This window comes from Macaca nemestrina, chromosome 10 (assembly GCF_043159975.1).
Source record: "Macaca nemestrina isolate mMacNem1 chromosome 10, mMacNem.hap1, whole genome shotgun sequence".
NCBI lineage: Eukaryota > Metazoa > Chordata > Mammalia > Primates > Cercopithecidae > Macaca > Macaca nemestrina.
This window is the reverse complement of record NC_092134.1, coordinates 143,508,454-143,521,812: the sequence shown is the minus strand read 5'-3', so window position 1 is coordinate 143,521,812 and position 13,359 is coordinate 143,508,454. Positions and strand designations below refer to the sequence as shown.

Below are 13,359 nucleotides of genomic sequence, written 5' to 3'. Positions count from 1 at the left end.
TAGTCCATTTCCATGCTGCTGATAAAGACATACCCGAAAATGGGAAGAAAAAGATTTAGTTGGCGTTGCGGTTCCGCATGGCTGGGGAGGCCTCAGAATCATGGTGGGAGGCGAAAGGCACTTCTTGCATGTCAGCAGCAAGAGAAAACGAGGTAGAAGCAAAAGCGGAAACCCCGATAAGCCATCAGATCTCATGAGACTTATTCACTATCACGAGAATAGCACAGGAAAGACGGGACCCAGTGATTCAGTTACCTCTCCCTAAGTCCCTCCCACGACACATGGGGATTCTGGGATGTAGAATTCAAGTTGAGATTTGGGTGGGGACACAGCCAAACCATATCCATAGCCAACACAGTCCTGGCCCATGGCCGGTGTTGAGCTGAGCTGCGACCGTGGCTGTGTGAGTTGGGGTGCGAGGCGTGCACACGCCTCTCAACGGTACAGTGAAAGGATTTGGAGGCTCAAACGTGTGACCTACAAAGAATCTCCAAAGATCAAGGTGCATTCACCCTAAAAAGAAAAATCTCAGTGCAGTTTACACCCAGTGTTTGCTTGCGGATATGGATTCTACAGTAATAAAATGAATAATTAAAAGTCTGTGAATAAATTTTAATGTCTTTATGGAACTGTAAACACTGATTTTGTTTCCTCACCCACCCATCTGTTGGTGAGTTTGAGAAGGTGGATGAACCGTGCTGTGGGGACAGAGAGGAGGGTGCAGCTTGGCCTCTGGGACCTCAGCTGAGCACTGAGTGACTGAGCTCTCTCCATTTCAGACGTCCACACGGAAGCTGTCCAGGCGGCTCTGGCCAGACACAAAGAGCAGAAGATGGCGGTGCCTATGCCTTCCAAACGCAGGTCCCTGGTCGTGTAGACCTCCATGGACGCCTACACCCCTCCAGGTAAGGGACACGCTCCCCGACGCTGCCTCCTGAACATGCTGGGCGCCTCAGAATTGACCGCTAGCCCAGAAGTTGGGTTTTTGCCTTCAAAATCATGGTGCAGAAATGCAGATTTTGTGAACCAGAAGTCCGAAAACAGTGCATGAAAAGTAACACTATGTATCTGTATAAATACACATTTTTAACTTTTCATCAAGATTGATACATATGATACATACCAGTAAAATCTCACACAGTTTTATTCATTTAATTCCTTGTAGGGAAAAGGGAAGAGTTTGTAACCCTATGGGTGGAATTGGACTTTTCTTCTGATTAGGCTGTTGCATGCATATTCTCAAATCTTCAGATAAGTGTGCTACATTGTTGGATTGTTTTAGAACAAGCGAATTGGACAGTTTAGGCAGCTACCCGAATCAGGTCATAAACTTTGCCTGCAAGGTGCCAGCTAGTATTTTAGTTCCTGCAGGCCATAAGGTCTCTCACAACCACTCAACTCTGCCCTCAGCCATGGGTGACAGCAAGTGCGTATGACTGTGTACCAATAAAACTTTATTTACAAGAACAACGGACCAGATTTGGTGCAGGGACCTGCCAACCCCTGATCTAAATTACTGAAGGTAATAGCCAATTTATATTTCTGCTATATAATACTGCTTTTCTTTAATCTTGAATTTTACATAACTACCCCAATTCTCTCTTTTCTCTGCCCAAATAATTATAAACTACATTTCATGATCTTCACACCCAAGTAAAGCAGAAAGTTTAGTTATCCAGATACTTGTTAGAGACACGGATTGAACCTATGCTATTTGGTGTTTAGTTTCTGTGATTTTGATTCCAACATTATTCATGCCGTTGTTGCAAGCTTGTCTTCTCAAAGGACCTGAATCACCTTACATCCCACGTTGAAGCTACATATCACTTTAAATGACCCAGTATTTTCGCTCCAATACCAAAGAAACTTAAGGTACAATACGAATAGTTGAAAATGTACAACATTTTCGGGAGTATTTTTACTTCTGAAATTTAGCTTAGTCTTGGCAAGCAGTGAGACAGAAGGACGTGCTTCAGATCAGAGCTGAGGTCAAGCGTACGTCCACATTACTACAGGCAGCTCCTGAGTTTCACCTTTACATACCTTTACAAATGAAGGTACTGGAATTTAAAGGACAGAACTTAGAGTGCATCATTTTGGGTTTTCGTTGCTTTTTGTTTTGAGACAAGGTCTTGCTCTGTCACCAAGGTTGGAATTCAGCATCATGATGGCAGCTCTTGGCTCACTGCAGCTGTGACCACCTGGGTTCACGCGGTCCTCCCACTTCAACCTCAAGCAGCTGGGACCACAGGTGCTCGCCACCACACCCAGCTAATTTTTAAGTGTTTGTAGAGACAGGGTGTTCCTATGTTGTTTCTGTTTCTCATTGACACATAACGTGTTCTTCATCTAAAGAACGCAGTGCCAGCCAGGCAAGGGAGTGAATGCCATGCTAGCAAGTTGTTGACAAGGGAGCCCTTTCTGCCAACGTGCTCCCTTGGGCTCCTCCCTTTCCTTATTTTAATATTAAGCCACAGCACCTAATGAAGGACTGGGCACGATAGCTCATGCCTATAACTCCAGTAATTTGGGAACCCAGGGCAGGTGTATGGCTTGAGCCCAAGGGTTCAAGGTCAGCCTGGACAACATGGCAAAATGTACAGAAATGCCTTTTGTACATCTTGTCTTCACCAAAAGTACAAAAAATTAGCTGAGCCTGGTGGTGTGCACCTGTAGTCCCAGCTACTTGGGAGGCTGAGGTGGGAGAATCACTTGAGCCCGGGAGGCAGAGGTTGCTGTCAGCTGAGATGGCACCACTGCACTCCAGCCGGGGCAACAGAGCAAGACCCCCATCTCAATTAGAAAAAAATAACGATAATAAATGCAGACTCTTTAAAAATGATTAGGCCAGGCATGGTGGCTCATGCCTCTAACCTCAGCAGTTTGGGAAGCCAAGGCAGGCAGATTGCTTGAGTTCCCAGCATTTGAGACTAGCCTGGGCAACATTCCAAAGCCCATCCCTGCAAAACATACAGAAATCAGCCAGGAATGGTGGTGTGTGCCTGTGGTCCCAGCTGCTCGGGAGGCTGGAGTGGGAGGATCAGGGTGCAGTGAGCCATGATCGTGCCACTGCACTCCAGCCTGGGCAACAGAGCAAGACCCTATCTCAAAAATAACATGCTTACTCCTGTTTGTTTAGTTAATGGTTATAATTTGCCAAAACTTATGGCAAAATAATTGTATTTGTATGTGTTCTTTGTGTAACTAACAACATGGACGTAAAATATTTCAAGGGTTGAAATATTTTAAACCAAATTTTTGGCACTAACCAGTATGTAAGGCAACGGGCATTTTTCTTGACCACTTTGTATAAGAGAAAAGACTTTGAAATGGAAGAAACAGTGCGGTTACGGTTATTTGCTTATTTCTCGTATTGAATCCAACCGCTGACAAATGTTACTGGGTCATGTGTGATGAATAACCTCCTTGTACAGATGTCTGCAAAATATAAAAGAATATTATTTGAAATGTTATTTTTGTGAAATATTTGGATTTGACCAACAGTTTTATATAAGCCATAAAGCATCCTTTGTAAATTTTCATCAGGAGTCCTCTTGATATATCATATGGGGCAGTTTTGTAAAATCGTAAATGTCAATATCATAAAAATTTTTTACTCCCAGCCTATTTGTGCTTAGCGATAGTTTGCATGTTTATTACCGTACTTACTTGATCCAAATCTTAGCTGCATTTTCTTACCTATTTTTCTTGGTTGTTGGTAACAGTGGTTAGATCTTACTCAGTTTCATTGCCCTTCAGAGAATGTTCTTGAAGTTTATCTTCTATGAAATGACTGGCTGCTGACCTGGATCCTAGTTTCTGGAGAAACTCTCATTAGGATTGTCGCAACGCTAGTATTCTATGGGTGAAACTTTCCTTTAGTTTCCGAATGTAAAGATAAAAGAATAATTTGCCAAAACTACTTCTAGCCATGATGAGAGAACAGGGACCCAAATCACCCATCTGCCCTAAACAACTGTAAAACTGCACAAAACGAATGAGGTGGCTGTTTTTAGTCTGTGACCACAGCTGTACCAGCCAGAACCTGAGGGCGAGGGCAGGAGAATGAATGAGATGCACCCACAGTACACTTGCCCTCTGGAGAACACCTGCAGACCGTGGTGCCGAGAGTTCAGGTGTGGGCGGAGTATGGCCATCCTACCACATCCAGAAGGCGGAGCTCGGAGAGAGCTCAGGTGTGGCGGAGCATGGCCACCCTACCACGTCCAGGAGGGGGAGATCAGAGGGAGCTCAGGTGTGGCGGAGCATGGCCATCCTACCATGTCCGGGAGGGGGAGATCAGAGAGAGCTCAGGTGTGGCGGAGCATGGCCGTCCTACCATGTCCGGGAGGGGGAGATCAGAGAGAGCTCAGGTGTGGGCGGAGCATGGCCATCTTACCACGTCCAGGAGGGGGAGACCCAAGTGGGTGCAGGATGGGAGCTCTCCACAGATTCACACCAACAGCGAATCCAACCAAGCCTGCCCATGTCACGATGACCCAGCCGTGCCTGTGCTAACTGCTAAAACAAGAGCTGGAAAGCTTCAGAGGGAGGTTAGGGATCCTGAGTGTGCTCAACAAGTTACCCACAATGTGTAATATTCAGCAAATAATCACCGCATACACAGAGAAACGGGGGGTAGAATCTGTGGTCAAGAAAAAGGCAGTAAAAAGTGCACACACATGCAGGATGGTCTCTGTCACTCACCACATGCGGCGGCTGAGCACATGACGTGTGCCTGGTCTGAACTGGATTTGCTGCGTGAAAGACATGCCAGTTAATAAAAAAAATAGAAAATATTGTATTTTTTTTTTTTTTTAATTTGAGACGGAGTCTAGCTCTGTTGCCCAGGCTAGAGTGCAGTGGCGTGATCTCGGCTCACTGCAATCTCCGCCTCCCGGGTTCATGCCATTCTCCTGCCTCAGCCTCCCAAGTTGCTGCCCGCTGCCACGCCTGGCTAATTTTTTGTATTTTTAGTAGGCACGGGGTTTCACCGTGTTAGCCAGGATGGTCTCGATCTCCCGATCTCGTGATCCACCCGCCTCGGCCTCCCAAAGTGCTGGGATTACAGACTTGAGCCACCGCATCCGGCCTATTTGTATTTCTTATTGCAAGTATAGCATGAGCATTTTGAGTTAAAAATATACCAGTAAAATTAATTATACCTGTTTATATATTTATATGAGGCTACAAGGAAGGTTATGAGGCTACAAGGAAGGTTTCAAGTTCTATAACAGGACTCTCATAATTCTGTTGGAAAGTGCCAGTCTACATGTCTGATACAGCAGAAAACTGAGTTTTTAAATCTGCAATTATAAATATTTAGGGAATCAGAGTACAGCGTGTCAGAGAATGAAAATATTTTAATTCTTGAGCCAGAGGAAGGGAAGACACTTTTCACTATAATGGAGTTGGGGAATTTCAGGTTCTGTACACGATAATCTTGAGAATTGTCACTCCCTCCTCACAGGTAAAAAGCTGAGCAAACTGAAAAATCAGCAGCTCTTCTTAAACCTGCAAGAGACGTGAGGTCACCGGCAAGCCACTGTCCCCAGATTGGCTGGACAGGTAAAGCAGATGAATCACCATACACTGGAGCACAATGCTCCAAGGAACCCACGCTGGGATTGGAAACCCTGAACTGGAATTGACAAATTGCTGTGGTGAGGTGTGGCCACGTCTGAGAGTTAAAACCTCCAGGAGGCCTGTGCATATGGGTCTCATGCTTTTGTGAGTTGTATCATCAGAAGCTCAATCAGGTTCTCGAAGTAAACATCAGAGAAAAATCCCCTCATACTTACTACAGGGGAAAGAGAATAGGAATCATTTTTCAATACGCAAGTGCACTCTTCACTAGGTCCACCTTCCTGAGAAGCTAGTTAAGTGGAGACTAACCTGGTGGGATTTTATCAGAGCCTTCTGACCTGGGAGAAAGGGAAATACCCAACTCCAACCTCCAGAGCTGAAAAGCAAAAAAGAACGGAGTATCCAAGCACTATGGGACTTCCACAGAGGCATAAAATATGCATAACGGTAATACAAGGGGGAAGAAAGAGGAACAGAAGAAATATTTGTAACAGTAATAGCTGAATTTCCTCAGATTAATGCCAGACACCAAACCATAGATCCAGGAAGCTCAAGAAACACCAAGAAGGATAAATGTAAAAACGATGATGACAAAAACAAAACAAAAATAAACTCTATTTGGGCATAAAATATTGAAACTATGGTGAATCAAAGATTAAAAAGCAAAGAAACCAGAGTAATCTCCTTCCCTATGGAGGATCAAAGATAAGAATTATTTTCAACTTCCCCTCAAAAACCATGAAAGCAAGAAGTGGAGTGAAGTATTTAAACTATTGAGAGGAAAAAAATTCCATTAACCTAGAAGTCTATACTCTGTGAAATTATCTTTCAAAAGTGAAGAAAAAGAAAAGACCTTCTCTGACAAAAATTGAAAAATTTGTTGCCGGTAGACTTGCCTTGCAAAAAATGTTCAAAGTTCTCTAGAGAAAATAGTAGAGGTCAGTAACTCAGCTGTGCACAAAGAAAGGAAGAGCACAGTCTGTTTACAGGGCTCACAGCTGTCATCCTAACACTCTGGGAGGCAAAGATGGGAGTAGAGCTGGAGGCCGCTTAGTTGAGACCAGCCTGGGCAACGTTGTGAGACTCTGTCTCATTAAAAAAAAGCCAAACGTGGTGGCCAACACCTATAGTGCCAGCTACTTTGAGAGGCTGAGACGGGTCACTTCTTGAGCCCAGGATCCCGTTCAAGGCTGCGGTGAGCTATAATGATGCTGCTCCACTCCAGCCTGGGCAACAGAGAAAGACCTTGTCTGTTTAAAAAAATAAATAGAAAAACAAAAAGCATTAAAGAAGAAATAGTGAAGGTAGAAGAAAATCTTTCATTTTTCTTAACAGACCTAACTTAACAGTTCATTCATAATAGCGACAGTAAATATACTGTATTATATGCTTATGTATATGTCATATACACACACTTAAATATAAGTGAAATGAATGAGAGCAGTGATACCCAAGGGATGGGAGAGAGCAATTAGGAATTAGGGTTATTTTGTTATTATAGTGTGCTTGCATTATCAAGAAACCAGTGTAGTGTCATTTGAAAGTGGACTTGGGTTACTTGTAAATTTATATTGCAAATTCCAAGGCAGCCACTTAAAAAAAAAAAAGTAACTGATATGCTAAGAAAGGAAAGAAAATAAATCATAGAATATGCTCAATAAAGACCACAAGGAAAAAAAAGTGAAAGACAAAAACAAAGAACAAGGGCAACAAATAGAAAATAGTAACAAATATGGTAGATGTTAATTCAACTGTATATTATTACTTTCAATGTCAGTCCAAATGCACCGAACTACATATTATCTATAAGAAATCCACTTTAGATATAAAGACATACATATAGATCAACAGTAAAGGGATGGCAAAAGATATAAATGTTAACACTAATTTTTTGGTGTGCAATGGCCTGATATCTCACTGCAACCTCTGCCTTCCAGGTTCAAGTGATTCTCCCTCAGCCTCCCGAGTAGCTGGGATTACAGGCATTTGTCGTCATGCCTGGGTAATTTATTTATTTTTTCTATTTTTGTACAGATGGGATTTCACCGTGTTGGCCAGGCTGGTCTTGAACTCCTGACCTCAGGTGATCATTCTGCCTTGCCCTTCTAAAGTGCTGGGATTACAGGCATGAGCCACCGTGCCCGGCCAACACTCATTTTGAAAAATGGAAGTGGTGATATTAATTTTAGACAGAGTCGACTTTACATCAAGGAAAGTTACCAGAGATGACTATTACGTAATAAAGAGGTCAATACTCCAAGAAGATGTAACAATCCTTAAATGTACTTTTGCTAACAAAGTATCAGAATTCCAAAGTAAAAACTGATAAACTTCAAGGAGAAATAATTAACCCACTATTATAGTTGGAGACGTTAACACCCCTTTATCAGAAATGGACCAATTCAGTAGCCAGAAAAGCAGTAAGGACAAAATTGAAATCGGCATCCTCAGTCAACTGTATATAACTGAAGTTTATAGACTATTTCCTCCAACAGCAGCAGAATACACAACATTCACCAAGACATACCATGTTGTGGTCCATTAAACACACCTTAACACATTTAAAAGAATAGGAATCAAACAAGTATGTTCTCAACCACAGTAAAGTAGAAATCAATAATGGACGACTGGAAAATATATTAGGATATTAAACAGTACACTTATACATAATACATTGTTCAAGGAAGAAACCTGAAGATTTCTTTGAATTTTTTGAAGTAAATGAAAATGAAAACTTGTTAAAATTTGTGAGCTGCAGTGACAGTAATGTTTATAGGGAAATTTATAGATTTAAATGCATACGTTAAAAATAAGACCTAAAATCAATCAGCTTCCACCTTCGAAAACTAGAAAAAGAACATCCAATTAAATTCTAAGCAGGAGACAAATAATGAAAGAGCAGAAATCAATACATTGAAAACAGAATATCAGTAGAGAAAAATCAATGAAACCAAAAGCTGGTTCTTTGAGAGAAAATCTGTAAGCCTCTAACAAGAAAAAGAAATACAGCAGATAAATTACCAATATCAGAAATGAAATAAGGGACATAACTACAGATCCCATGGACATTAAAAGGATAATAAAAATTATGAATAACTCTATGGCCACAAATTTGATAACGTGGATGAAATGAACCAATTTCTTTAAAGACAGAATTTGCCAAAATTTGAACAGGAAGAAACGATCTGTATGGGCCTGTATCTGTTAAATTGAATCAGTGGTTAATAACCTTTCAAAACAGGAAGTGCCAGGCCCAGATGGGTTCACTGGTGAATTCTACCAAATATCTAAGAAGAAATTATACCAATTATCTACAATCTCTTTCAGAACATAGAAGCTGAGGAATACTTCTTAACTCATTCTATAGAGCCAGCATCATTTTAATATCAAATACCATTTTAATAACAAAATATTACAAGAAAACTACAGAACATCTCTCATGAACATAGATGCAGTAATCTTCAATAAAATATTAGCAAATCTAGCAAAAATTGTGCACTAAAACCACATGGAATTTCACGTATCCAAAGCCGGTTTAACATTGAAAAGCCAATTAACGTAATTCATCACATTAATGGGTCAAAGACTAACAGATGCCTCATCTAAGAAGATATAGAGATGGCAAATCGACGTATGAGATGATGCTTCACATCACGTGTCATAGAGAAATGCAGATGAAAGCAACAGTAAGATATCACTACACCAGAATCCAGAACACTATCAACACCAAAGCCTGTGAAGATGTGGAGCTGTGGGAATTCTCTCTCATTCATGGCGGGTCTTAATAAAAATAGAACAGCCTTTAGGAAGACAGATTGGTGGTTTCTTACAAAACTAACTATACTCTTACCATATGATAAAGCAATTACACTCCTTGGCATTTGCTCAAAGCAGTTGAAAACTTATGTCTACACACAAAAGCCTGCAAGTAGATATTTAGAGCAGCCTTATTCATAGTTGTCAAAACTTGGAAGCAACCAAAATGCCCCTCAGTAGGTGAATGTATAAGTGAGCTGTGGTACATCCAGACAATGGGATATTATTTGAGGCTGAAAATAAATGAGCTATCCATGAAAAGACACGGAGGAAACTTAAAGGGCATATTGCTAAGTGAAAGAAGCAATCTGAAAAGGTTGTTGTATGATTCCAGCTTTACAACATCCTGGAAAAGGCAAGACTATGGAGACTGTAAGAAGATCAGTTGTTGCCAGGGGGAGGCAGGGATGAATAGGCAGAGCAGGAGAGTTTTTAGTATCACGTGATCTCTGTATGATACTGTAATAGTGGATACATGTTATGCATTTGTCCAGAGCCATATATTGTACAACACCAAGAATGAACCCTGATGTGAATGATGGAGTTGGAGTGGTAATGATGTTTCACTGTAGAAGTATCAGTTGTGACAAATGTACCAGTCTGGTAGGCAATGTCCATGATAGGAGACGCTGTGCATATATAGGGTATACATGAGACATCACTATGAAGCTGGAAAATATGACACTGAGATGAAATGGCGCTGATGGGCTTAACAGGTTGGAGAAGGAAGATGAAGTCTGTGGGCTCGAAGGGAGATGAAAAGGAATTAACCAAAGTGAAGCCCAGAGAAACAAAATGAAAGGAAAGCCAACAGAACCTCAAGCTCCTGTGATACGTCAATATACTTGTAATACAAGAAGGAAAAGAGAGAGAAGAGCAAGAACCTTTGAAAAAAGGAGTCAAAATTTTCTCAGATTGATGTCAAACACCTGTGTCCGGCCCCGAGAAGTTCAGTGAACTCCAAGCAGAACAAGTATAACAAGAAGCACATCCGAGTTCATGATAGCCAAAGTACTGAAATCCCAAGATTAAGAGGAGATCCTGAAAGGACTCAGAAGGAAAAGACACGTTACATACCAGAGAAGCATTTCAAAAACGCGTGACTTCTGTGAAGATACAGTGGAGACCAGAAGACCATGGAAAGACATTTTTTTAAAGCACTAAAAGCAGGAGAAAGGCCTGTCAACTCATATCCAGGGAAAATCTCCTTTATAAACAGGGGTGAAACAACACATTCCCAAATATGAAAGCTGAGAGAATGTGTTATCAGCAGAACTACACTATAAACGTGCTAAAGAATGTACTTGGCTGATTGCAAAGGATATCAGATGAAAGGTTAGCTCTACGGAAAAGAACCCTAGAAATCATAACAGTGCACTCTAAATTTTCTAGAATATAAAATCATAGAATATTTTACTCTGATTTTATGGTTTTTGGTTTTTTTATGATCTTATAATTTTATGATATAAAATCATACAATGTACACACTTCTCTATGCCTCCTTTACCTGTTTTGAAGTCCTTGCTGTACCATGCACCAGTAGTTTATTTCTTATTATTTATTTATATTCTATTTGATAGATATGACACATTCTGTTTATTCATTTACCAGTTGGTTATTCATTGTTTCCATATTCAGCTGCCATTGACATTAATGTACATATCTTTGTGTATGCATATAATTTCTTTTATCTTAAGTGGATGCCAAGTAGCATGATTGAGTCTTATTGTAAGTTTAGGTTTAGCTTTTTAAAAACTGCCAAATTATTTACAAAATAACTGCACCATTTCACATTTCCACCAGCAGCATATGCTCATCCCAGTTTCTCCACATCATCACCACCAATAGTTACTGTTATTTTTATTTTTGTCATTCTAATTGATGTGGAATGGTATATCATTGTGTATTTACTTTGCAACAATGAATGATGCTAAGCATTTTTAATGTGCTTATTAGCTTTTAATGTGCTAATTCCTATTCATAGCCATTTGTATATATTGGTAAAATGTTCAGATTTTTTGCTCATGTTGTAAATGGGTTGGTTGTCACCTTATGGGTTACAGGTGCCTTATGCAATCTGAATATAAGAGTTTTACAGATGTAACGTTTCTCAGTGAAAGAACAAACTACTATGTAGCAGACAGAACAAAGCCTTTCCCCCAAGATACCCAGGTCCTATTCCCCAGAACTTATGAACCTGTTGTCTGAAGTGGTTAAAAGGCATTTTGCAGCTGATTAATTTAAGATCTTGAGATGGGACCATTATCCTGGTTTAAGTAGGTAGACCCACTGTAATCAAGAAGGTCCTTAAAAGAGAAAAGAACTGGAGACTGGATTGATGCACTTTAAAGATGAAGAGGGGCCATGAGTCAGGGACACAGGTGGCCTCTAAAAGTTGGGAAAGGTAAAGAAATGGATTCTCCTTTGAAGCCTCCAGAAGGAACGTAGTTCTGCTGACACTTAGATTTTACACTTCTGACTTCTTCATCAATAGGATAATAGATTTGTCTTGTTATAAGCCACTAAGATCAAGGTAATTTGTTACATTAGTTATAGGGAGATAATCATCTTTTAAAACTTACTAGTTTTCTATTTTAATGAAGTCCATTTCACTAATTTTCATGGGTTGTGTCTTTGGGAGTTTTAGAAGTGTCATGGTCTTACTGTTCTTTCATTTAGGTCTGTGATCCATTTGGAGTTAATTTTTGTGTGTGCAGTAAAGATCTAAGTCGGATTTTTGTTTTCGTTTGGTTTGGGGGATTCTTTCCCCCACGGTTTTTCTTTTTGGTGTGTGGGTACCCAGTTGCCACTGCAACATTTGTTGAAAAAACAAACTACCTTTCTTTTACTGAATTGTCTTGAGACCTTTGTCAAAAATAAATTAATCATAAATATAAGGCTTTATTTCTGAGTTTAATTCTGTTCCTTTGATGTATACATCTATTTTTGTGCGAATACCACTGCCTTAATAACTATGACTTTATGTAAAGTTTTGAAATCAGATAGTGAAGTCTTCCAACATTGTTTCCCTTTTTCAAATTTATTTTGGCTATTGTAGGTCCTTTGTATTTCCAGATAAAATTGAGAATAAGCTTTCCATTTCACACACAGCCTTCTGGGATTTTATTAGGCAGTGCCTTGAATTAATGGAACAGTTTTGGAAGAATTGTCTTGATAATGCTGCGTTTTCGAATTCACGATCATGAATCTGCCTCCATTTATTTAGCTTCCATTTATTTGGATCTTTAATGTCTCTCCGTAATGTTTTATAGTTGTCATTGTACACATTTTGCACCTTTTTGTTAGAAGTTCAGCTGAATGTCTTCTGCTTTTGATGCTATTGTGAATGGAACGATTTTCTTAATTTTATTTTCAGGTTTTTTATTGCTAGTATATGTATATCTTTATCTTGTGTCCTATGATCCCATCAAACTTTGTTTTAGTAATTTTTGGTGTACTTCTTGCCATTTTCTACATGCCAAAGTCAGGTCATCTATGAATAAAGACACTTTTATTCCTTTCTAATCTGGATGTCTTTATTACTAAACTTGTTAATTTATTTCACCAGCTAGAACCTGCCAGATAATGTTGAATAAAAGTGGCAAGAGGGGACATCTTTGTCTTGTTCTCCATCTTAGGGAAAACGTATTCTATTGTTTACCATTAAATACAATGTTAGCTGTGGCTTTTCATGAATGTACTTTAACAGGTTGAGGAAATTGCCTTCTATTCATGGTTTGTTGAGTTTCGTTCTCTTGAATTTGTCAGTACTTTTCTATGTCTTCTAAGGTTAACACGCGGTTCTACTCCGTAATTCTTTACCGCGTATGACATTAATTCAGTTTTGAATGTTAAATCAACCTGACTTCCTGTCCCCATGGTGTGTAATTCTAGTCACCACTGGTCATGCTGTATCATCCATTTCATATGCTGCTTGCTTGGTTTGCTGCTATTCTG

The 13,359-nt window shown here is 40.0% G+C and overlaps 1 protein-coding gene across 16 annotated transcripts in view; it reads left to right on the top strand.

The window, feature by feature from the left end:
• Window positions 1–13,359, top strand: part of LOC139356929 (disco-interacting protein 2 homolog C-like) — a 209,982-nt gene that overhangs the window by 165,505 nt on the left and 31,118 nt on the right. For all 16 annotated transcript variants that reach the window (XM_071072412.1, XM_071072407.1, XM_071072413.1 and 13 more), the window contains one exon: window positions 780–905. In XM_071072412.1, coding sequence (XP_070928513.1) covers window positions 884–905 — 22 coding nt within the window. In that variant the 5' untranslated portion in view covers window positions 780–883. The remainder of the gene's footprint in view (window positions 1–779; window positions 906–13,359) is intronic.